Here is a 21,306-nt window from a genome sequence, read left to right on the forward strand (position 1 = left end):
GGCCAGTCAGGGCTGGGCAGTGGCCTTCTGCCTGCCTGGGCACAAGAGAGCAGCTCCTTCTGCTCTCCCACTTGTGGGTGTTCTTGGGCAGAGCGGGCACCTGGCCTCAGTCTTCTCATCTGCTGAGTGGACCTTCAACCTGCCCCTCTCAGAGGGGCGAGCGGTACCACACGGTGGGGGGGGCCTGTGGGTCCAGCACCACTTGAGAGGTGGTGCCACGTACGGCCCGATCCAGGCAGGTGCGGGTAGGCTGGGCCCAGGCGTGGGGAGCCGGGGCTGGAATCGGGGGTCTGATCTCAGCGGGCGGCTCCTAAGCCTCCGCCTCTCCAAAGAAGTGGGGCTCGCTGGCTGCAGGGGGTTCCTGGCCTGTGGGGCTGGGGCAGGTGCCCAGGCAGGTGAGGCTGCCTGGGCCAAGGGGTCAGTGGCCCTGCCTGCAGGGCTTGGCTCGGAGGCCGTGGGACCCTGTCCCGAGGAGCCGGCCTCCCCTGAAAGGTTGATGTGGCATTGTGTGGCGAGGGCCGGGCTGTGGTGGGTGGCTGGGTCACGTGGAGGGCTAGCTGGTGGTGGGGTCCCCTGAGCTCCTGTGACCGGGAGGGACCCCCACTCCAGGGGTCCATGCTGTGGTGGTCCCTGTGACCCCCTGCTCCCTCCTCGCATAGGCGGTGTGAGGGGGGATGGAGTCCCTCGTCTGATGAGAAGGCGAGGGGAGAAGGGGAGGAGAAGGGATGGGGCAGTGTTTTTCCAGTGGAGGAAGTGACTAGTTCTCTCCAGGAAGGGAGGAGAGGCAGGAGGGAGAAGGAGGCAGCAGGGCAGGGACGGGGTGACCGCCAGCCGTGCCCCTCAGCAGGGTGTGCCAGCCCCACAGTCGCGAGGGTCCTGAGCCGGGGCTTCCTCCCCAGCTCTCTGACGGCGGCTCCTGATGCGTCCCGGCGCTCTGCTTCCGGCATCTGGAGGAGCAAAGGGCCTGTTTGGGGGGAGCTGGTGGGGGCAGGGCAGACATCAAAGCCCAGTTTCCTTGCGGAGCCAGAGGCGGGTCCCTGGGCCTGCGAAGGTGGCTCTAGTGAGGGGGGGAAACAGTGAGGGGGCTTGGCATGGTGCTGGGGGCTGGGAGAGGAGGTGGGGCCAATAGCCTGCTGTCCCGGGTCTTCACAACTAGGGAGGGCACAATGCTGGGCATGGCTGGGGCTGCCCCCGGGCTCGGTGTCCGGGGTGGAGGAGGGAGCCGGGGCTCAGGTACAGCTCTCGAAGATGGAGGTGTGTGCGGCAGCGTCCCGCCATCCTTGTACCCTCCAAGCCCTGAGCTGGGTCTGGTGACCCTCACGGCCACTTTGTGACCATCCCGAGTCTGGGGACGTGGCCAGTCCCTGGAGGCTGGGCTGGTCTCTCCTCACGGGAGACTTGGGGACCCGAGGCCAATGTCACATCATGATGGGGCCACAGCAGGGCCCAGTGAGTGTGATGATCTCTCTCCATCTCCAGTCTGGCTTGGCGTGAGCTTCGGGCCTGTCCTGCTAGCTCTGCCAGCCATGTGCCAGGCTGTCATGCGCCTTAGAAGGGCCTGGTGGCTCTGACCCGGGCTGGCCCTGCTGGCAGGAGGGGCACGGGAGCCAGGGTGGCCACACTTGGCAGGGAGGGTCTGACCTAGTCGGCACTCTGCAACCCGGGCAGCGACCACGTGGGTGAGGGGGGGCCTTGCCGTGGTGCAGGACGGGGCTGGGCAGGTGCAATCGGGGAGGAGGCCTCGGCCACTGAGCCCATCCTGGGGGTCCAGGCTGTGACTCTGGCAGGGTCCCCACGGGATCCTGAGCCTAAGCTTTGGCTTTCTTGGTTGTTTGTTTTGGTTTTTGTTTTTTGGAGGCAGGGTCTCTCTGTGTTGCCCCGGGTAGAGTGCAGCGGTGTCATCACAGCTCGCTGCGGCCTGCAACTCCTGGGCTCAAGCAATCCTCCTGCCTCAGCCTCCCCAGGAGCTAGAACTATAGGCATGCGCCACCATACCCAGCTAATTTTTCTATTTTTAGTAGAGACAGGGTCTCTCTTTTGCTCAGGCTGGTCTCAAACTCTTGGCCTTGAGCGATCCTCCCACCTCGGCCTCCCAGTGTGCTGGGATTATAGGCGTGAGCCACCGCACCCGGCCAGTTGTTTGTTTTTAAAAATTCATTTTTAGTGCAGGATTTACTTATTTATGTATTTTACTTTTCTTTGTTTGTTTTAATGATCCCCGGAAGGCTCTGTGGTCTGGCTTCTCCGGATGCACGCTGTCTGCCTGCCTCTGAGTCCCAGCGTGTGGCCAGCGGCGTGCACAGCCGACCATGCGCAGGCGAGAGCCAGCAGGGCGGGGGGAGTTTGGGGGCTGCAAGAGCGCCCAGGGCCGAGTCGGACCAGCGGGGTGGACCTGGCCAAGGCCTTTGGACCTCCCCACGTCACGCCATGGGGCCTCCAGTTAGGGCGGGGAAGCCGGCAAGGACCTTCCCCAGCAGCCCCTCTCTGTGGAAAGGGCACAGGCCGGGAACCGCAGGCCTTTGGTCGCCGTGCTGGCCTCTGTCTGGGCCGGCTTCCGTGCAGGGTCTCTTTCTGAGGTCACTGGGCTTGGGGCTTCCCTGGCCCCATGGGACGGCCCCAGCAGGGCAGGGCAGAATGGGTGGCCTCGTGGACCCTGGCTGGGCCCAGGTGAGGAGCAGGGCCAGTGTCCTTCGATGGGCTGGGTGCCCGTCCTGTCCAAGCAGTCAAGAGAGGAAAGCACAGCTCAGCCCCCTCCCTGCCCCTTGTGAGCTCCGGGCCCTTGGCTGGTTAACCTCTCCCATCCTGCTCAGGCCTCCGGCCCCGCTCCGTGACAGGTGTGACAACACCCATCGCAAACCCTTGGATTAAATGAGTGACTTCGTGTGCACCTTCATGCGGTGCTGGTACACAGTAGGCGATCAGGCAGGGCCAGCTGCTCCTGCTATTAGAAGAGGAGGTCTAGATAAAGCCTTCTTGGGCCACAGTGCCTCCTGTTAACAGTGGTGCTGGTGGCGGTACACAAACGGTGATCGGGGACCCTCAGCCACAGCGTCCCTTGGCCAAGGGCTTGGGCTCAGGGGCTGTGTGGAGCGGTGACCTCTTGGGACGGGGTCAGGGCCTCGCCTCCACCGCCTGGTGGCTCTGCAGCGTGTCCTCCTCCTCCCCACGGGCTCAGCTGCGCTCAGGGGGTCCCTGGGGCCTAGGCGTTCTGCCGCTGTGTTTCAGAAACCTCAGTCCCGCTGCGCTGTGTGTCTCCTGCCCTGTCGGCTGGCACAAGGGGGCGGGGGCAGGTGTGGGTGGGGCCAGGCGCTGGTCTTGGGGTGGGAGTCTCGGGTCCCAGCAGGTGCCTGGAGCCCCTCTGCCTTTGTGGGGTCAGTGAGAGTCATAAGGAGATGCCCATGGGCCCCAGCCAGCGTGCCTGAAGGTGTCAGGGCTGGAGGCGGGTTCAGGTCCTCCCCCAGCTGTGGAGGGCAAGTCAGGGCCTTGAGGGCCGGCCGTGGAGCCCTGTGGTGTTTGTGCGGGAGAGGAGAACGCTAGCACTGCATGAGGATGGCAGGAGGCTGCTCATCGTGCTCTGGTTTCTCTGAGAGACGCTTCGTGTGTGCCCGGCAGGGCGGAGGGGCCTGGCGATGCGGCTTCCCTGGCCCGTCGGCCCGCGGAGGGTGCGGCCTGGGAGCGGCTGGGCTCGGGCGCTCTTCGGCCATCAGGGCTGAGTCCCTTCTGCTCAGGGGTTCTCTGGATTCCAGTATTATCCCGGGCAGGTGGCACATTTTGCCTGCACCCTCGCGATGCTTCAGCCGTAGCCGCCCTGGGTCCTGGCAGAACCGTCTGCCGGGGGCAGCTGTCCCCAAAGTGACCCCAGTCCCTCCACATGCACCCGCCAGGTGGGCACAGGCAGGAACAAGGTTCTGGGGAGACCCTGCCTGCCTGTGTCTCCCTCCTGCTCCCGACTCGGGCTGGGCCGGGCCTGGGGAGCGCAGGGCCCGAGGGGGTTTCACTGGTCGCTGTCCTGGGCCTGGGCCTTGGTGCCTGCACTCAGGGTGCCTGGGGCCGGCCTGGGTTTGGGCCCCGTGTCCGGCTGTCAGGCCACCAGGCAGGCGGCCCCTGCGGGTCTCCCTCCTCTCCTGGGTCGTTCCGGGCCCTGTGGCCGCTGCCCCATCTGCGTCCCTCCAGGCCTGTTGGAGTCCCTCTGGCCTGCAGGAGGCCACCTCGGGCCCCAGGGCTGCCCTTTGCTTTCCTGCCTCTGCCGGTTGCGTTTCCTTTTCCGCTCTGGCCGTACGTCAGCCCCGCGCCCCAGCGTGGGAACCGGCTGAGCCAGCGGCCAGGCCCTGGGCTCCCTTTCCTCCGCCGGTCACAGTGCATCGCCCACAGGTGGCACGGTGGGGACCACTGCGCCCCACCCCCGACCATGGAGTCACACCTGCACTCACACGTGTGCACCCGGACCCACTGCCCACACAAGCTCACCCACGCCCTTCCTTGTGCAGATTTGTGTACACACACACACGCGTGCACTCACACCTGTGCACACATTCACACTAACATGCTCACCCCCACACATGCTCACTCATGGGTGCTCACCTGAGTGTGCACAGGCCCCCATGTCAAACATGTGCTAGCCCCCATGTCAAACATATGCTCGCCCCCTGTGCTCGCTCATATGCCCGCCCCAGCCACACGAGCTCACGCCCACATTCCTCATGCTCACACCCGGCCCAGCACTTGCTCCCCTGCCCCCCACGTGAGAGCTGTCCTGCAGACTTGTGCAGCTGGGAGCCCGATGGTGCCTTGGAGTCCTTGGGCCCCTCCAAGCTCGGGGACGAGGGTCTCCAGAATGTTACACTGACGAGTAGAAACCGCCCGTGACGGAGCTCAGCCTGAACGTCACCATTTTTGCAGGGGGGCACTGAGGCTCACACAGGTTAGAAACTGTCCTGTGATGTGCCCGCTAATAAGTGGCAGATCCGGAGCCTGAGCGTGTCCCAAAACCCAAGGTGTCCGGCCCTGCCCGGGTGCTGGCCCGGGTCCTGGAGCGGGCGGTGTGTTGGGCAGGGGAGCCGTGGGGACGGCTGGTTCTCGGCGGAGTTCCCCAGCGATGCCTGGACGGGTCCTGCCCAGCCTCCCCTGCTGTCCGGGCCCCCAGGGGACACGGCCTCTGGGCTGCAGCAGACCCCATGGGCGCCGCAGGCCCCATCACCTCCACCTGCCCTGGCATGCCTCACACTCGCGGGTTTGGACGGGTCCTTCCGGGGCCCCAGGGTCCTGTGGGCGCAGTCCCTGCAAGCCGACAGCACGAGGGAGGCTCCCCACGCAGACCCTTGTGGGCTGGGACACGGGAGGCACCGTCAGATTCCTCAGTGGCTTAAAAAGAAAAACGCTAAATATAAAACAAAGTCGTTACGTAGAAATTGCTAAATTGCAATGCAGAAGCATCCGTCCATCTCCTCCTTTGCTCTCATGTATGGAGTTTTTCATTTTTCTCTTTCAAGTTTCCCACTTGGTTCTTTTTTCACAGATATGAGGTGCCCGCCCCTTTCCTCTCAGGTGGCATCCGATTCCTGGTTTCAGAGCCTTTGTTTTAAAGCCTTGTAGTGTTTTCCCACCTCTGCGGGCCTGACGCCGCCCACCACCCTCTACCTTGGCCGCGGGCACCTGCCCTTCCCCGCGGCAGGTGCACGGACGACTCACGCCTGGCCGGGCCGTTTGTTTGTTCTCACCTTCACTCTACTCATTCCACAAAACCGAGGAGCATCCTCCAAGTTGGTGCTGGGGCGCGTGATGGTGGGCAAGGCAGAGGCGGCCTGCTCCAGGGACACGGAGCAGGGTGCTGGGGCCGGACTTGCACCAGGGGCTCCTTGAGGAAGGGACGTTTGGAGAAGAGACAGATGTCCTAGCCGGCAGAAGCTCGCGCAAGGGAGGGCTCCAGGCAGAAGGGCTGCGCCTGGGGGTGCAGGGGAGGCAAGGGCAGGTGGGGGTGAGGCCCGGAGCTGGGCGGGGGTCCGTGCACAGGGGCCGGGGGCCGTGCGGTTTTGTGCCAAGTCAACCAAAGGCATTGAAAGGTTCGCAACCAGGGGCACCGAGACCCGATTCGTGTTTTGGGCCGTGTGGCTGCAGGGTGGGGGTGGGAGTTGGGCAGGGGGGAGTGAAGGCTGCAGCCAGCTCAGCATCCGCAGGGGCAGAGATGGCCATGGGGTGACCAGCGCGGTGGGGACAAGGTGGAGAGACAGGGGCGTGTTGAAGGTACCTTGGGGGCAGAACCAGCTGGACTGGCTTTGGACCATATGCAGGCGAGTGATGACAGAGTGCCCGGGACAGTGCCGCGAGGAGGGACATGGTTCCCATCGGCTCCCTTGTCCTAGGAGCATCTGGGGCCGTCTCTAGCCCAGGATGGAGACGGGCGATCAGTGTCTGCGCTGGACACACAGAGGGAGCAGCGGCTGCCCCAGGCCTGGGGTCCCGGCGTGCGCGTGCGGTGGTGTCTGCGTGCTTCTCCTCCACTTGGCCGGAGAGACGGTGTCTTTAGCTGGGGCAGCTGTGGACACAGCACGGGGCCGGGCCACAGAGAGAAGGGGGCAGGGTAGGGTTTTATAAGAGAAGAGCATTCCTTTTCCTCTGGCTCCGAATCAGGCAGATGCTTCTGGTGGTGGGGGTGGAGGGCGTGGGCTGGGGGAGGCCACTGAGGACTGTGGCTCAGGCTCCAGGAGGGACCCTGAGATCCGGGCAGGTCCTCAGGGTGGAGCAGGGGGCTCCTGGGAGGGCAGAGTCCCCGGGGCAGGCTTCCGGGCCGGCACCAGCCCCCACCTGAAGGCGGCCGGTCTTGGCCATTTGGGGCTGGACGTCTTCAGGACCATGAAAACCTTCTTCGTGGTGAAAGATAAACACAGATGGCCACTATTTCTCAATAACATCGCATGAGTCAACAGGTTTCAGGCGCGGGTACTTGGGACACTGATGTTTCCTGTTACATAGGCCTGGGTCAGCCCCTCTGCCCAGGGGGGCTTCCCTGTGCCGACTCCGGGTCACGGCTCATCTGGCTTCCCTGCGGCCCCGGCCCCCTCGGGCTGCAGGTGTGCGACGGAAGGAAGAGGCTGGCAGGGCCTCTTGGCCAGGTGTGAATGAGGACCCACTGGGACGCCTGCAGGGTGGCCCGAGGGCAGAGGGGCCCCTCCGAGACTAGGCGGCTGTGGTCGTGGATGGCAGGAGAAGCCGCGTCCGCAAAGGGCAGTGTTTCTCTGCACCGGCCCGGCCGGGTCCTCCTGGCTCCAGACACTGACGTTGGAGGGTCTTGGGCTTGAGCGCTGGCCTGGGCCTGGGCACTCCTCACTGCGTGACCTGGGCCGGGCACGGATCATCCCTGAGCCTCAGTTGTCCTCACCGGGCTTGGACCCGCCAGCCAGGCTGCCGTCCCTCCCCTCGGCCGACCCCGCTGCGCTCCAGGGACCCCAGGTGCCCTGGCCTGGCAGGTCTCCTCCGTCCAGAGCTTCTCTCCGGACCCCCACAGGGATGCCATCAGTGACACGCAAGCCTGCGGAGCCCATGGGTCGTCCGGGGTCCAGGGTGGCAGGAGGTGGCCCAGTCACTGTTCAGAGTGTCCACTGTCCCAGTGAGCTCCCCACAGGGGTGGGGCATGGCCCGCCCTGTAGTCACGTGCAGGGTGGGGGCCGCAGTGGCAAGGAAATCGGTGCCTGAGCGCCCTGAGCGTGGGCACTTGGTCCGTCCTGGCGAGGGCACCTGCTGTGGGGGACCGGTGAGGCAGTCTGGCATGGCCAGCTGGGGGGCTGCCTGTCCGGCTGTGGCCTCCCGCACCCGCACACCCCAGCCTCTCTCACTGGCCCAAGGGAGCCCCCGGGCAGCTGGGGGCTGCGGGGGAGGGCCTGGTTGCAGAGGCTCTTCTATAGAGGAGGAGAAGGAGGCAGCCAGCCCCTCCCCCTCCTGGACCCCCTCCATCCACGGCCCACCTTCCCTCGCCAGGTCCTGCGGGCCTGGGCTGCCACTGGCCCTCCCTGAGCACAGGACCAGCCTGGTAGGTTCTACCACGGGGGCTCGAGGGGGCTTCTCGGCCAGGCTCCCAGCTCCCTTTGTGGCCGTGGGCCGCACCTGTCCACTCTTGCCTGGGCCGAAGCGAGAGGGTTTTCACCACACTCAGGGGTCTGCCCAACTCTGACTGGTGGTGGTCACGGCGGGGGCCACTTCAGGCTGCAGCAGGGCCGGGGTCAGTGTGTGGTCCAGGACAGAGGGAGCAGGGGCCAGTGACCTGGCAGGCTCAGCCCCTGGCACCCCGGGGGCCTGTCCAGGCCGTGCCTCCCCCTCCCCCCGTCCCTGCTCACGGACCGTCTCTCCTTCTCTCCACAGCCCAGTGCAGTGCTGGCCTCTGTTTTAATGGTGGCCACTGCATGCCAGGCTCAGCCCAGCCATGCCACTGTCCCCGAGGCTTCCAGGGTCCCCGCTGTCAGTACGGTGAGTGGAGGCCCCTCGGGCACCAAGGCCCCGGCTGTGGCCAGCCTGTCGTGGGGAGGGAAGTGGGGGGGCACATATCAGCGGCTGCCCGTCCCTGGACAAACGTGTTCTCCTGGGGACATGCCCCATCCCTTTACCCAGCTCCCTGCAGCCATCTGAGGTTGTCGGGAGGGGTGACCCCCGAGAGACCCACCTTCAGTAGCTGGCTCTGCACCCCACAATCTCAGAGCCCACCCTGTCCAACCCTGCCATTTATGGACAGAGACCCCAGCCCCTAAGAAAGGCAGGGAGAGGCTGGGGTCCTGGGGTCCCTGGCTGCACTGCCACCGCGCCGGAGCCCTCGTCCTTGCTATGGGAAGACGGGAGCCTGGGGTCCCAGCCGGGGCAACGTGTTGCATAAACCGTGGCACATCGTAAACTGAAAATCAGGCACCAGCAGGAGCCATTGTCATGGGGGGAGATGTTTATGGGGGACAGATACAGGACGGATTACAAATAAGCGTTCGGTGATAGACTTTTTGTGAGAAAAGCAGGTCAGACGCGAGGAAAGAGGTCAGAACTCCACAGACGCTGGCCGGGAGGTGGAACTTCCCTTCCTCTGAGGTCTTCTGCTCTGCCCAGTTTCTCCCCAGCGGGTCGCGGCACTTTGAAATTGCTGCTGGGGTGGGCGGCAGGGGCTGCTTCCCAGCAGAGGCCCCAGCAGGCAGGACACGCGCTCTGGCGGTGCTCAGGCAGGCGACAGGAGGGGATCCGAGGGACTCCAAGGGAACAGGACCTTCCCTGTGTTCTGTGGTCACTTGAGGGTTCGAGTGCCTGGGGCTGTTGGTTGCCCTCTGTTAGCGGGAGGGTCCCCCCACCGGGCAGTGCAGGCTTGCTGCTTCCTGACCCCTGGCCTGGGAGAGCTGCCGCCCGGGCCGTGGGGAGTGGCCCCTCCAGGTCCTCCGGCCGTCACTGCCCAGTGACATCCAGCCTCCAGGCCTCACCAGGCCTCCTTGTGGCCCTGTGGGCTGGCTGGCCGTGGCCACCCTGGCCTGAAGGTAGGCGGGGTCCCCGAAGGGTGGCGGGGCTCTGGCCACCTTCGCCTCTTCGTGGGAACTCGAACTGCGCACAGGTGGGGCCGGAGCAACGCTCCAGGGCCTTTCTGGCTCGGTCGCCTAATCTTTCGAAGCGTGCACTGCTTGGCCTGGGTTTCCGGAAATGCCTGGGCTGTCTGGGCTGCATGGCGAAGGGACCTCCTGGCGCTTGCGATCTCTGGGGAAGTTTCCAGAGCAGGGCTGTGGCTGGATGGTTGATAAAGCAGACCACACCTCGGTCTCTTCTCCTGAGGGAGGGTGACAAGGAGGTGACCCTGGGGTGTGGCCTGTCCTGGTCACATCCTCCAGGAAGGGCCAAGGACACCTGACCTGCCCCCTCAGGGCCAGCTGCCTGCCCAGCCCCTCCTCTGCCCTGTCTCTGCCCACCATGCCCCCTGCCCCATCTCTGCTGAGGTGCTCTGCTCTGAGCCCCCCTCTGTGCTGAGCAGCCTCCCGCCCTGAAAGCCTCACACCTGGCCTCCTGGAGCCAGAGGGGACGAAGCTTGCGGGGCCTCCTGGGGGGCCTGGGCACCTGGTAGGGGAACTTGATGTCAGTGGGGCCCAGCATCTAGCAGAGGCATGGGGTTGGGGAGCAGTGCATCTCTGGGGCTGGCATGGCTGTGGGGGGCAGGCATCCAGGGGGAGGGGCCTGTCTTGTCCAGGCCCAGGCAGCATCCACCGAATGGGCCACATTTGGTGCTCTCGGGTTGGGTGCGTTCACGTGCCCTGGGCCCTGCCAGCCTCCGGGCCCTGACTTCTGCGTCAGACTCTAGGGTGCCTAGAGCAGCAAGCCCAGTCCACAGCTGGGGTGGGAACAGCCCTTAGAGAGGGCCTGGAGGCCCAGAGCTCCTTCCTAGCTCTGAGCCACCATCCGCCTGCAGTGCCTCATTGAATCCGCACTTCGACTGGTTGTGAGAGAGGAAACCACGGCTGGGGAGGCCCGACAGCTGCCGACCACTTGGTGCCTGAGTGGCAGAGCTGGGCTGAAGCCAGGTCTGTCTGAAGGAGCACTTGGAACCTTCTGGCTACACTGCCTCCAGGTGCAGGGCAGAGCCTGGGTCAGGGTGGAGCCTGCTGAGATCTGCTTTGGGGGAGAGAGGGGAAAGGTCCCCAGGGAGAGCAGGAGCATCCTCCCCTGGGACCACCTTGTCACGCTAGAGGTGGTGGGCTTCCTGGGAGAGTGGCTGGTCAGTGGCAGATGTGGCCTTCAGAGGGTGGTGGACAAGTTGGAGGGTGGCTGCCTGGGTACTCTCTCCTGGAAAAAGGGCTGAGCATGCAGGGCTGGCTGTGCAGGGCTGAGTGTGCAGGGCTGAGTGTGTAGGGCTGGCTGTGCAGGGCTGGCTGTGCAGGGCTGGCTGTGCAGGGCTGAGTGTGCAGGGCTGAGTGTGCAGGGCTGGCTGTGCAGGGCTGAGTGTGCAGGGCTGGCTGTGCAGGGCTGAGTGTGCAGGGCTGGCCAGGGCCAAGTGTGCAGGGCTGAGTGTGCAGGGCTGAGTGTGCAGGGCCGGCTGTGCAGGGCTGGCTGTGTAGGGCTGATTGTGCAGGGCCAGCTGTGCAGGGCCGGCTGTGCAGGGCTGAGCATGCAGGGCTGGCTGTGCAGAGCTGATTGTGCAGGGCTGGCTGTGCAGGGCTGAGTGTGCAGGGCCGGCTGTACAGGGCTGGCTGTGTAGGGCTGATTGTGCAGGGCCAGCTGTGCAGGGCCAGCTGTGCAGGGCTGAGCATGCAGGGCTGGCTGTGCAGAGCTGATTGTGCAGGGCTGGCTGTGCAGGGCTGAGTGTGCAGGGCTGAGTGTGCAGGGCTGGCTGTGCAGGGCTGAGTGTGCAGGGCTGGCTGTGCAGGGCTGGCTGTGCAGGGCTGACTGTGCAGGGCCGGCTCTGCAGGGCCGAGTGTGCAGGGCTGAGTGTGCAGGGCTGAGCGTGCAGGGCTGGCTGTGCAGAGCCAGGTGTAAGGGCCACGCTGCCTGCAAAGCAGCCCGTGGCCTTGGAGCCCCTAACCAGACCTCTAATGGTCACCTTCCTGTCCCCCCTCCATGGGCACCGCAGACCTGAGCTCAAACACAGTTGGGAATATTTAACTAACTCCCCAATTACAATTGATTCCAGTTTTGAAAATAAAAGTCATATTTTCTGATTCCCCCAAATTTGTTCATTTGAACAAAAGCGTGGCGGGGGGAGGCAGGGACTGGCAGGTGAGGACTGTGCAGGCAGTCGGGGGGGGGAGCCCCCTCCAGAGAGCCCCTCCCCCGTTCTCCCACCCAGATGGGGAGTCAGGGCTTGGGCCTGCGGTAGGAGGGTGGCTTAGCCGCGCTGTTCCAGCTGTTCCACGATCACCTGAAGCCTTTCTGCAGAAGCACCAAGCACCCAGGGGCCCGGCCCGGGGTGCGGCCTGTAGCGGAGGCCCTGTCCAGCGCTGCGCAAGCCCTCGTGCGGTTTGCCCAGTGCTGGCTTTGGTGCCCCCCAGGCCTGCTCCCGTGCGACCAGGGTAATCTCCCCGCTCGGGCCCGGTCCCCCCTCTGCCGGGGGAAATGAGGTGGGCGCAGGTTGTCTGAGTCAGTGTAGCTGAGGCCCAGAGCCCGCCTGGAGGGAGTGTCAGGATGTGGGGGCTGCTGTCGGGGACAACCACAGTGAGGGCAGCGAGTTCTGGGGGGCTGGGGCAGGCTTTGCCCCCGGTTCTTGGGGCAACTACACTCATGGCCCCCCTGTGCTTCCGTGGGGTGCAGCTCCCATGTGGCCTTTCCCTCAGGTGGCCTGGGGTCGGGAAGCCCCCCAGGACTGCCAGCCTCCTTGCCCTGCGGGTTGGTGCTGTGGTCGGCAAAGGAGGGAGGGACTCTGGGGACCCCCATTCCTCACGGGGCTCCCGGGTCCCGTCAGAGCATCGATTCCATCCGACCGACCGGGAGTGGTTTTCATGGCTGAAAATACGGCCTGGTCCTAGCTTGGCATTCGGAGTCCCAGCTGTGCGCGGTGCTCCGGGAGTGCGGCCGATGCCCTCGGCCCCTGCCCACACCTGCTGGTGACTGGGCTAGCGCGACTGCCAGCGCCGTCTCTAGGGAAAAGATGGGCAAGAAAAACTCACCTGTAAGAACTTGCCCTTTTACTTGAGCTGTCTTTTGTGCTGTAAATCGCGACCGAATAACCACTGTCATCTCTCTTGACCCAGTCTCAGCCAAGCTCACGGGACAAGGGCGGACTCTGAGAACCAAGGCTTGGGTCACCTCTAGGAATTTCTTTGGTTCAAGCAGCTTTGGCACTGGTTCCACTGTGGGCCTCGGTTTCCTCACCTGAGAAATGGGCAGGTTGGGTGGGTCTCTGAGGCAGCTCCACATGAAAGTGCTGCACCTGGGTCCGGGTGGTGGTCCCGAGGGCTTCCTGGAGGAGGTGGGCCTGTGGGCTGGGGAAGATGCAGGTGGATCCTGGCAAGTTTCCAGATGGCAGAGGCAGGAGCAGGGAGCAGAGAGGGGCAAGAAGTCAGCCCAGCCCTGACGAGCTGGTTGGGTATCAGGGGGAGGGGTCATCTTCCCTCCCGCCTAGAGACTGAGCCGGGCTGCCTGGGGCTGGCCTCGCTCCTGGCTACCTGCTGGGGACCTGCCTGGGCCCCGCGCCCAGGCCCACTCTGGGGTCTGGTTAGCTTTGAAGGAGCCTCAGTTTCCCTCACCTCAGCAGGAGGCTGGTGGGGGCCTCTGGGGAGTGGGCTGGAGGCAGCTGCAGCGCTGGAGGCCCCGGGGCCACACCAGGCAGCAGAGCCAGGAGGGGCAATCTGCGGCTCCTGGGGCCTGGGGCAGCGGCAGGGCGGGGCGGGCCTGGCTCCAGGGCGACTGTTTCTAAACCGGGATAACCGATGAATGCAGAGGACGGGCTGCCAGCTGCCCTCAATGCTGCCACTGTGTCTGAGGGTGAGAGTCCGACCCCTCGCCCCGGGGCCAGATGCCACCCAGGGCTGCTCTTGGCCCCCAGCCAGGGCCTGGCCTGGGATTCCAGCCCTCCAGGGAGTGGTGGGAAGGGAGGGTGGGCTGGCCTTGCCCTTACGGGGTGGGGGGGTTCTGGAGGGGCAGGATGTGCTCATCTTGCACACACGGCTTCCGACACATGCTCCCGGGCAGTGCGGGGCCCTGGGGCCTTGTCCCTGGGGATCGATGAGGAGCCCAGGCTGGGGACGCCCGGGGAGGGCCGGAGGGCTGGGCTGGACCCACACCATGTGGAAGGGGAGGACGCCGTGTGGACGGGGAGGACTGCGGGTGTCTTGGGCAGGCCACCGTGTGGAGCAGGGGCCAGGGTGAGCCCCTGTGGCTCATGGTGGCAGGGGTGGGGGTGTGGTGTGCTTCACACCCTGCAGGCAGAGAGGGCCCAGGGCAGGGCAGGGACAAGGTGGCTTTTCCCTGGAGGTGACAGATTGCAAGGCTAATGCCTGCCTTGGGGTGTCATGGCTGGTCCTGGTCCCAGGAGTCCCTTGGTCCCTCTTTCCCCAGGCCCACGTGGTCCTCTGCTGACGCAAGCTTGGTGGCACGGCAGTGGTCCCCTGAGAGGGGCTGGAGCCAGTGGGTGGCTGGGTGGGTGGATGGAGCCCCTGGCCCCAGGGCCGGGAGACACCCCCTTGGTTTCTGCCCCATCTGGGCTGCCTCAGCTCCAGGCCTTCTGGGAGCTCTGCCTTGTGTCTGGTGCTTCTGGGTGGCTCCTTGCTGCCCCCCATGGGGGCGTCTGCCCGCCTTGACTCTGCCACGCTGGCCTCGGGCCCACTGGTGTGACAGTTGCCGGGCCAGGTGTGGCTGCTGCAGGCCCATGGGCCGTGTCCTCTGCAGGGTAGCCAGGGACAGGGGCCACCGCGAAATTCCCGCCCGCCTTTCCCAGCGCTGGCTCTGGGGAGGGTGTCCCTGTTCCCTCCCCATCGTGTCACTGCCAGGTCCGCCCTCCCCGCTCCGCCCCCCACAAAAGCGCCTCTGTCTTTCTCCAGGGATGCTGCATCCTCCCTGGGCTCCGTGCACAGCGCGGCTGTGTGGCCTCTCCCGGAGCTGGCTTCAGAGATGGGTGGTCTTTAATGACATAATTACAGCAGGACACAGTGAGAGGCAGGCCCTCGGGCAGGGGAGGGGTTCTGTGGGCTCACCCCACCTGTTTCCACGCCACCCGGCCAGGGTCTTGGCGAGGGGGCCTCTCAAGTCTGCCCACGGCAGGGCGCTGTCCAGGGGCAGTCGTGCCTCGGTGGCAGAGTACCCGGCACTGTGCTCAGAGAAGGGTGAGGCCTCCTTGGCTCCCCAGGGGCTGGCCCGGCTGGAGACCCTGTCTGCCCGCATTCTCCTGGGTGGTCTCCTCGGACAGCCCCCCCTAGCTGGACACCTGAGACCCACAGCCCCCCGGATGCTCTGAAGCCCCTTGGCCTGCCTTGGCCATCCCGTCCCAGCCTCGGCCCCTGGGAGGCTGTCCCAGGCCCCCGGACCTTGGCGGTCTGGGTGTGAGCCGGGTGCTGACACAGCGTTTGGGGACAGGGCTGGGGCCTGTTCCCCTTCCCAGGCAGGGCCGCTGAGCCTCGGCAGTTCCCGAGTTGCTGGGGATCCGTGGTGGGCTCTGCAGGCCCTTGGCCTCTTTCCCCTGCCAGGGTGGGGCTGGGGGTGGGGGAGCCGCACGGTGTGGGGGGCGTTGGCGCGGCCCAGGTGCCCTGCATCCGGTCCCAGAGGCTGTCACTGCCCTGACGCTGGAGTCGGCTGTGGGAGCTCCCTCTGGGAGTGTCTGGCATCTGGGGCCGAGGGGTCGTGCCAAGGCCTCTGGCAGACCTTTCCTGGCAGCCGCTGGTGCAGGGAGGCCAGGCCTCTGTCCACTTGCCAAGAAGCTGCGGTGCCTGATTTACAGCTCCCACCGGCCGCACTGAGGCCTGGTACTTTCTCTTCTGGGCGTGGAGCCACCCTGGCCCTTCTGCACCCCGGGCCCCGCACGCCCTGGTGGGCTCAGGCTGCCTCTGGCCGGTAGGGGGAACAGAGGGGCCAGCCCCACCCAGGGGGCTCCGTAAGGCTCGGAGGACACACGTGTCTGCCCTTGGGGAGCTCGGAGCCCTGCGGGGTGGGCGTCGGGGGCGCTGCGGGCACTCAGGTCAGGACACGGGCTGCAGGGGTCGCTGGAGGTGGCCAGGGAGGGGAGCATGGTGTGTGGGTGTCCCACTCTTGGGGGGCTCTAGGCCTGGGCGCTAGGGAGAGCCTTCAGGGTGCTGGCGATGGCCCCTGCCCTGGAGAAAGCAGGTGCTCACGCGGACTCAGCCGTGAGCCCGTGTCCTGCCTGCTGGGCCGAGCACAGCCGGGGCTTGGGCTGACTTTCTGGAGGGCTCCTGCGAGCGGCCCTGCGCTCTCAGCCTCTCAGGAGCTTTCTGGGGCCAGTTCTGCCCTGGATGAGGGAAGCGGGGGGCGGGGGGAGTGTGTCATAGGACACCAGCTGCTTTCCTGCGAGGGCGGGCTCTGCGTCAAGGTCCCTGCAGCCCCAGGCCTCAGCCTGGACATCGGGCCTGCACAGAGGTGGCTCGGAGGTGTCTGGGTGGTCACAGGCACTGAGGGCCTGGCATGGCACAGTCGAGCAGCTGGGCCAGGCTGGCACTGTCCCCGGCACGGGAGGCTGTGGTTTGAGTCTCTCCTTGCTGCAGGGTGGTGCTGGTCGGAGCCCTGCGCTCAGGGTGCTGGTGGTGGCCGGCTTGTCCTGGGAGAGCCAGGCTTGGGGTCCTGTGTCAGTGCTGGGGTGCAGGGGGATCCCCACCACATAGAGCCCACGTGCAGTCAATCAACAACCTCCTGCTGCTGCCGGTCTGCCAGGGGACCTGCTGTGGGGAGCAGAGCCTGGAGTGGGGGCCTCTGTGGGGAGGGCAGGGTCTCCAGACCTCCCGGAGCCAGGGCCTGAGGGGCAGGTCTGGGCTGGGCGAGCCCCTGGGGTGCGGCGGGAGGACGAGGTGCCAGGCTCATCTCAGCCTGTGGCCAGGTTCCCGCTCAGACCTCTGGCCCCCGGGCCCTGGCAGGGTGGGTGTGGCTGTGCCCATTGGCCAGCCCAAGTTGACCAGGCCTGGGGCCCTGCCAGCTGTCATAGAGGCACCTGCTGCCGGCGTGGGGCCCCAGTGGGTTTGGGCGCTAAACCTGGCCCGGGACCCGGGCAGGCCAAGCAGCCTCTCTGCACCTGTCTCCTCCCTGGGAAATGGGTGTGGCAGAGCCCCGGGCAGGAGGCCGTGGTGAGGATTACGCAGGACGCCACAGGGAGTGAGCTCGACCTCAAGCCCAGTGACAGCACAGGCCGGTCACTGCAGTGGTCGGAGCACAGAGGCCCCGCTCCACTCTGAGTCTGGGCTGAGCTCTGTGGGCCATTGTCTCTGAGGACTCACCAGCCCAGGTGTCTCCTGGGGACCCTGCGAGGCCCCCGCATTGGGGACTTGCCGTGGTCCACGTGGGCAGCTGCCCTTACTCCGCCTGTGGCCTCCTTGGCCCTAGCCGTGTAGGCCGTGGATTGCGTGGGTAGGAAGGGCCTGGCGGTCCCTCCAACGGGCAAGGGAGCCGGTCCGTGGGGTCCGGGGCGGTGCCGCCCAGAGGGACTTGCTGAGCCCACAGGGGCCCTTCCAGCAGGGGAGCGCTGGAGTTCTCCAGAGTGGCCGGGGAGCTGCCCGCCCTACCTGCGTGCTGGCTCATGGGGCTGCAGCTGTGCAGGGAGGCGGGTTCCAGGACATCTGCTGACTCCGGTTTTCGGGATTCCTGGGGCGCATGCCTGTCCCTCCCCCAGCAGGATGGTGAGCGAGGGAGCTGCTGGCTGCCGCCTGGAATCTGCGCTCGGGCCCTGGCGGCTCCAGGCATTCCGGAGCAGGGCCCGGCTCTCCGGTCTGGTTGAGCCAGGGCCTGGGCAGTGTCACCCAGAGCCAGGCCAGCTGATAACAGGACGTGACGGCGGGAAGAGGAGAGGCGTCGAGGTGCCGGCCCTGGCCATGGGGAAGCTGCTGTCCTGGTCGGTCTCCCGGGCCAGTGTTTGCTCTGCTGGGAGCCAGGAGCGCCGGGGTGGTTACCGCACCACGGTGGGGTCAGGGCACGATCGACATCCACGGCGGGTCCTCCAGGGGCCGACCCTGTGGCCAGAAGGCTTAGGCGGGGGGAGACCGGATCCCCACTGCACCCCAGAGGGCTCCCTGTCCTGCTGCGACCTGAGCATCCAAGAGCCGGCAGTGCGGGCCCGGCTCTCGCTCGAGGGCCGGTGCGCTGGGCGTCAGCCTGAAGGGCCACGCGCTCCTCAGCAGCACTTGAGGTCAGAAAGGGAGTCAGTCCGTGTCCCCATTGATAAAAGGAGATATTATAAGAAGTTTATTTTTAAAGACGTCTCCAGAATCATTTTCAATTGCAGTTTATTGATACAAGTCACATAAATCGCAACTTTTCAGAAAACGTTAATACACCATTTAAACGCTCACATTAACGTGTCGGGTGGTGGCCTCCGTGGTGGGTCCTACCCGGCAGTGGGGGCGGGGCTGGTGCGCATGGTCCCCTGGGAGGGTGAGGACGAGGCTCCGCCGAGGAGGTGACGGACCGGAGAGGAGGGCGCCGCGTCTGTCCCAGGCATCGATGCGCCAAGGCCGGGCACGGCTGCAAGCCCAGCCCCGTGCTCCCGAGCTCTGGGACGGTCTGGCCGCCAAGCGCGTCTCGGGAAAGCAGCTCTCTGGTTCACGGAGACGCTGCTGAGCCGGCCTTGGCAAGCGTCTGCGATGAAGTCTGTGAACTGAGCTTGTGCTGAGATGCGACGCAGAGAAACCCTGGTTACGGTTGCGTGAGCTTCGGGGGCAGCGAGGAGCTCTCGCCCGCTCAGAAGGAACGCAGCGGATCCGTGCGCCGGGAGCGAGTAGGCGGAAACGGATCACTGAGAAAGGGAAGGGTACCCGGACTCAGAGGCTTTTCAGAAATCCCAGAGCAGTTTCCCGATCGTTTATCCACTACTTTCATGGTTTGGTTCCATCCACAAAGTATTATCAACATTTTTATTTCAATTAGCCTTACGCTGTGTAATAACACGGGGGAGGTACTGGTGTTATCTCTCCTAATATATATTAAAATAATACAGGACAGAGCGACCGGGCGTGGCTGGGGCAGAGCAGGGTAGGGCCAGGTGTCCCGAGCACCCCGGCGCACCCCTGTCCTCAGTGGACGTGGCCTTCCCAGCTTGGGGATCCTCCGCCCTCCTGGGAAACCGCGGGGTGGGTGGGCTCTGCGCTGAAGCTCGGGGCAGAGAAACCTGGGCGGCCCTGTGGTCACGCGCTTTAACCAGGCGGTTGGGAAGGTTCCTGGGCACCGGGCACCTGGTGCTGAGCCCTGGGTCCCACTGTGGACAAAGCACGCCCAGCCTGGCACCGACAGCTCCGGTTCCCCCATCACGCCCGCCGGCCCTGTCCCCTCACCCCCCACCCCCGGCCCGCCTTCTGACTGTCACGGCTCCCTGGGAGGGTCCGACACCGCCCAGCCCAGCGTGGCCTTGACCTTCAGCATGGACTTGCTCTGTGTTTGTCACTTGTGGACTCAGTTCCAAGGGGGCCGGGAGCTCCCTACTGGGAAGAGGAAGGGCAGGGTTTGCCACAAACCTGCTGGGGACTGCAGAACCTGCCCTGCAGCTCCCTTCTGGCCGACTCGCTGGACGCTGCGTCCTGCGACAGCTGCCTTCCTTGCTCAGGGGGCTGCGGTCACTGTCCCTGGCGTCTCCCTCTGTGCTCTACCGCCTCCTGGGAGGGGGCTTGGGCAGTGTGGCCCTGTGGCCTGTTGGGGTGCCAGCCAGCAGCCTGGGTGCTCCCCCAGCCCCCGGAGGCATCAAACACACCTGCTACACCTTGCGGAGGGTGAGCTGGAGGGGAGGCGGGCGGCGGCTGGGCTGTGGGGACGGAGCCTGGGCACAGCTGGCTTCGGGAGCAGCCTCGAGAGAGCACCTCGTTTCGGAGCCTCAGCCAGGCCGGGCTCTCAGACGGGGCCCAGGGGAGGCTGTGTGTCTAGCTGTGGTCTGTGGATAGTCACAGCGCACAGCCCTGGGCAGCATGGATAGAGGGGCCACCCCTGACTGTTTCTGAGGAAGAGGGCAGCCGGGCCCACACCTCACAGCTGCCTGGCCAGGCCTGGCTGTCCCGGGTGGGTGGGGACTCGGTTTCCCCCAGATGCTGTGGGACGGCACTTCTCCAGGGAGGCTCCCAGACCTGCGCGTGGGAGCAGCCTGGCCTCTCGCGGTCCGAGGGCACTCGGTGGGCATCTGGCCCCCACCCCTCTGAGACTGTGGCCTAGAGAGGTCCAAGGAGCCCCCAGCTATGTGCTCTGTGAGGGCAACACCAAGTCGGGCTCTGTGTTGTTTGAATGAATGAACCAATGAATGAATGAAGTGGGTGCTCCGGGGCCTCCTGGGCTCGTTCCTTTCTTCCTTGCACCTTCTGGGGTGGGCAGCACCCCCTGGGGGCCCTGGAGGAGCAGGTGGGCTGGGCTCTGGGAAGATGCCACAGCAGTGGCACAGGCCCCGAGGGACGGGAGGGCAGGCAGCAGGGCCTCTGGGGCTCCCTCCACGCGTGGCAGGTGTCATCGTGGCCATGTGTTCTGTGGACTTCTCTGCCGCACTGGGCCTGGCAGGGCTGGGAGGGAGGGTCAGGGCTGGCCGGAGCCTGCAGGCCCTGAGCAGACGCGGCTCCAGAGCTGTTCCTGGGGCTGGCGAACCCCAGACTCTTGCAGCCTGGCCGGGGATAGAGGCTCACAGACCCCCCCAGGAAGGAGCACCTGCAGCCAGGCCAGGCCGGGTCCCCACCTTCCTCCGGGCCTGGTGTTCGGGGCAGGGCGCTGGCGCCCCCTGGTGGCAGTGAGAGGCCAGTGCAGGGACCCAGACTGCTGGGATTTGAGGTCAGGTTAAGAAGGCAAACTGCGCAGAACTTGGGGGACAGAGCAGGGACTGAGGACGTGCCCGGCCAGGCCCCCTCATCCACTGCTGACACCACCTCTGTGCCATGTGTGGTGCGCAAGGGCCGGAGGATGCCCAGCTGCCCAGGCCTTGGGGATAGTGTGGGAGGGGGAGAAGACCCAGGGGAGGGTCCCAGGGCAAGAAGGGGGAAGGGCAGTCTCTGTGTGCATTTGCTCATTCGTTCATTCATTCATTCATCCGCCCATCGCTGGACCCCTGCGGTGCCGGGCCCTGTGCTGGAACCTGCCCGCCAGGGGCCTGCACCTGGTGGGGAGAGAAGTGGGAGTGAAGGTCATGACTCCAGGGGTGGCCCGTGCTGTTCGTTGGGACGAACACAGTTGGGACGAGGGGACAGAGACAAGACTGCAGGGGTGGTGGGGCTGCCGGGCCTCGGCGGAGGTGAGGTCAGACAGGCTCGAGTCTGTGTGAGGACCTGGCGGGTCCCGGCGGGGGACGCTGCCAGCGTGGCCAGGGTGGCCAGCATGGTGGGAGGGCCGGTCACGGAGGTCTGGCGGCCATGACGGGGGGTTTTCTCTGACGGAGCGCTCACTGCCGCAGGGTTTCGCAGGGCTTTAAGTCTGGAGGGGTGGGGACAGACACCTGCTTTCGGAAGCTCCCTCAGGGCATCGGCGGCCGAGACAGGAGGTCCTGGGGGCCTGCGGCCACCCAGGGGAGAAGGCGGCTCATGCTGGGGCAAGCGCAGCCCAGCACGGTGGAGAGAGGAGGCTGACTCCGCACAGGCCGGGGCAGGGGGCAGGCGGCTGCTGGTGGGCTCCGTGTGGGCAAGGGAGGAGGTGACTCCCAGAGTCCTGGTCCGCGTGGTGGGGCGGTAGTGGTGACGTGGGGAAGACCAGGGCAGGAGCTCGAGG

The 21,306-nt window shown here is 65.7% G+C and overlaps 1 protein-coding gene across 1 annotated transcript in view; it reads left to right on the top strand.

The window, feature by feature from the left end:
- Positions 1-21,306, top strand: part of MEGF6 (multiple EGF-like-domains 6) — a 102,432-nt gene that overhangs the window by 19,402 nt on the left and 61,724 nt on the right. The window contains 1 exon segment of the mRNA XM_012662202.1: positions 8,353-8,457. Coding sequence (XP_012517656.1) covers positions 8,353-8,457 — 105 coding nt within the window.

Source organism: Propithecus coquereli, unplaced genomic scaffold (assembly GCF_000956105.1).
Source record: "Propithecus coquereli isolate 6110/MARCELLA unplaced genomic scaffold, Pcoq_1.0 Scaffold757, whole genome shotgun sequence".
In the NCBI taxonomy this organism is placed as follows: Eukaryota; Metazoa; Chordata; class Mammalia; order Primates; family Indriidae; genus Propithecus; species Propithecus coquereli.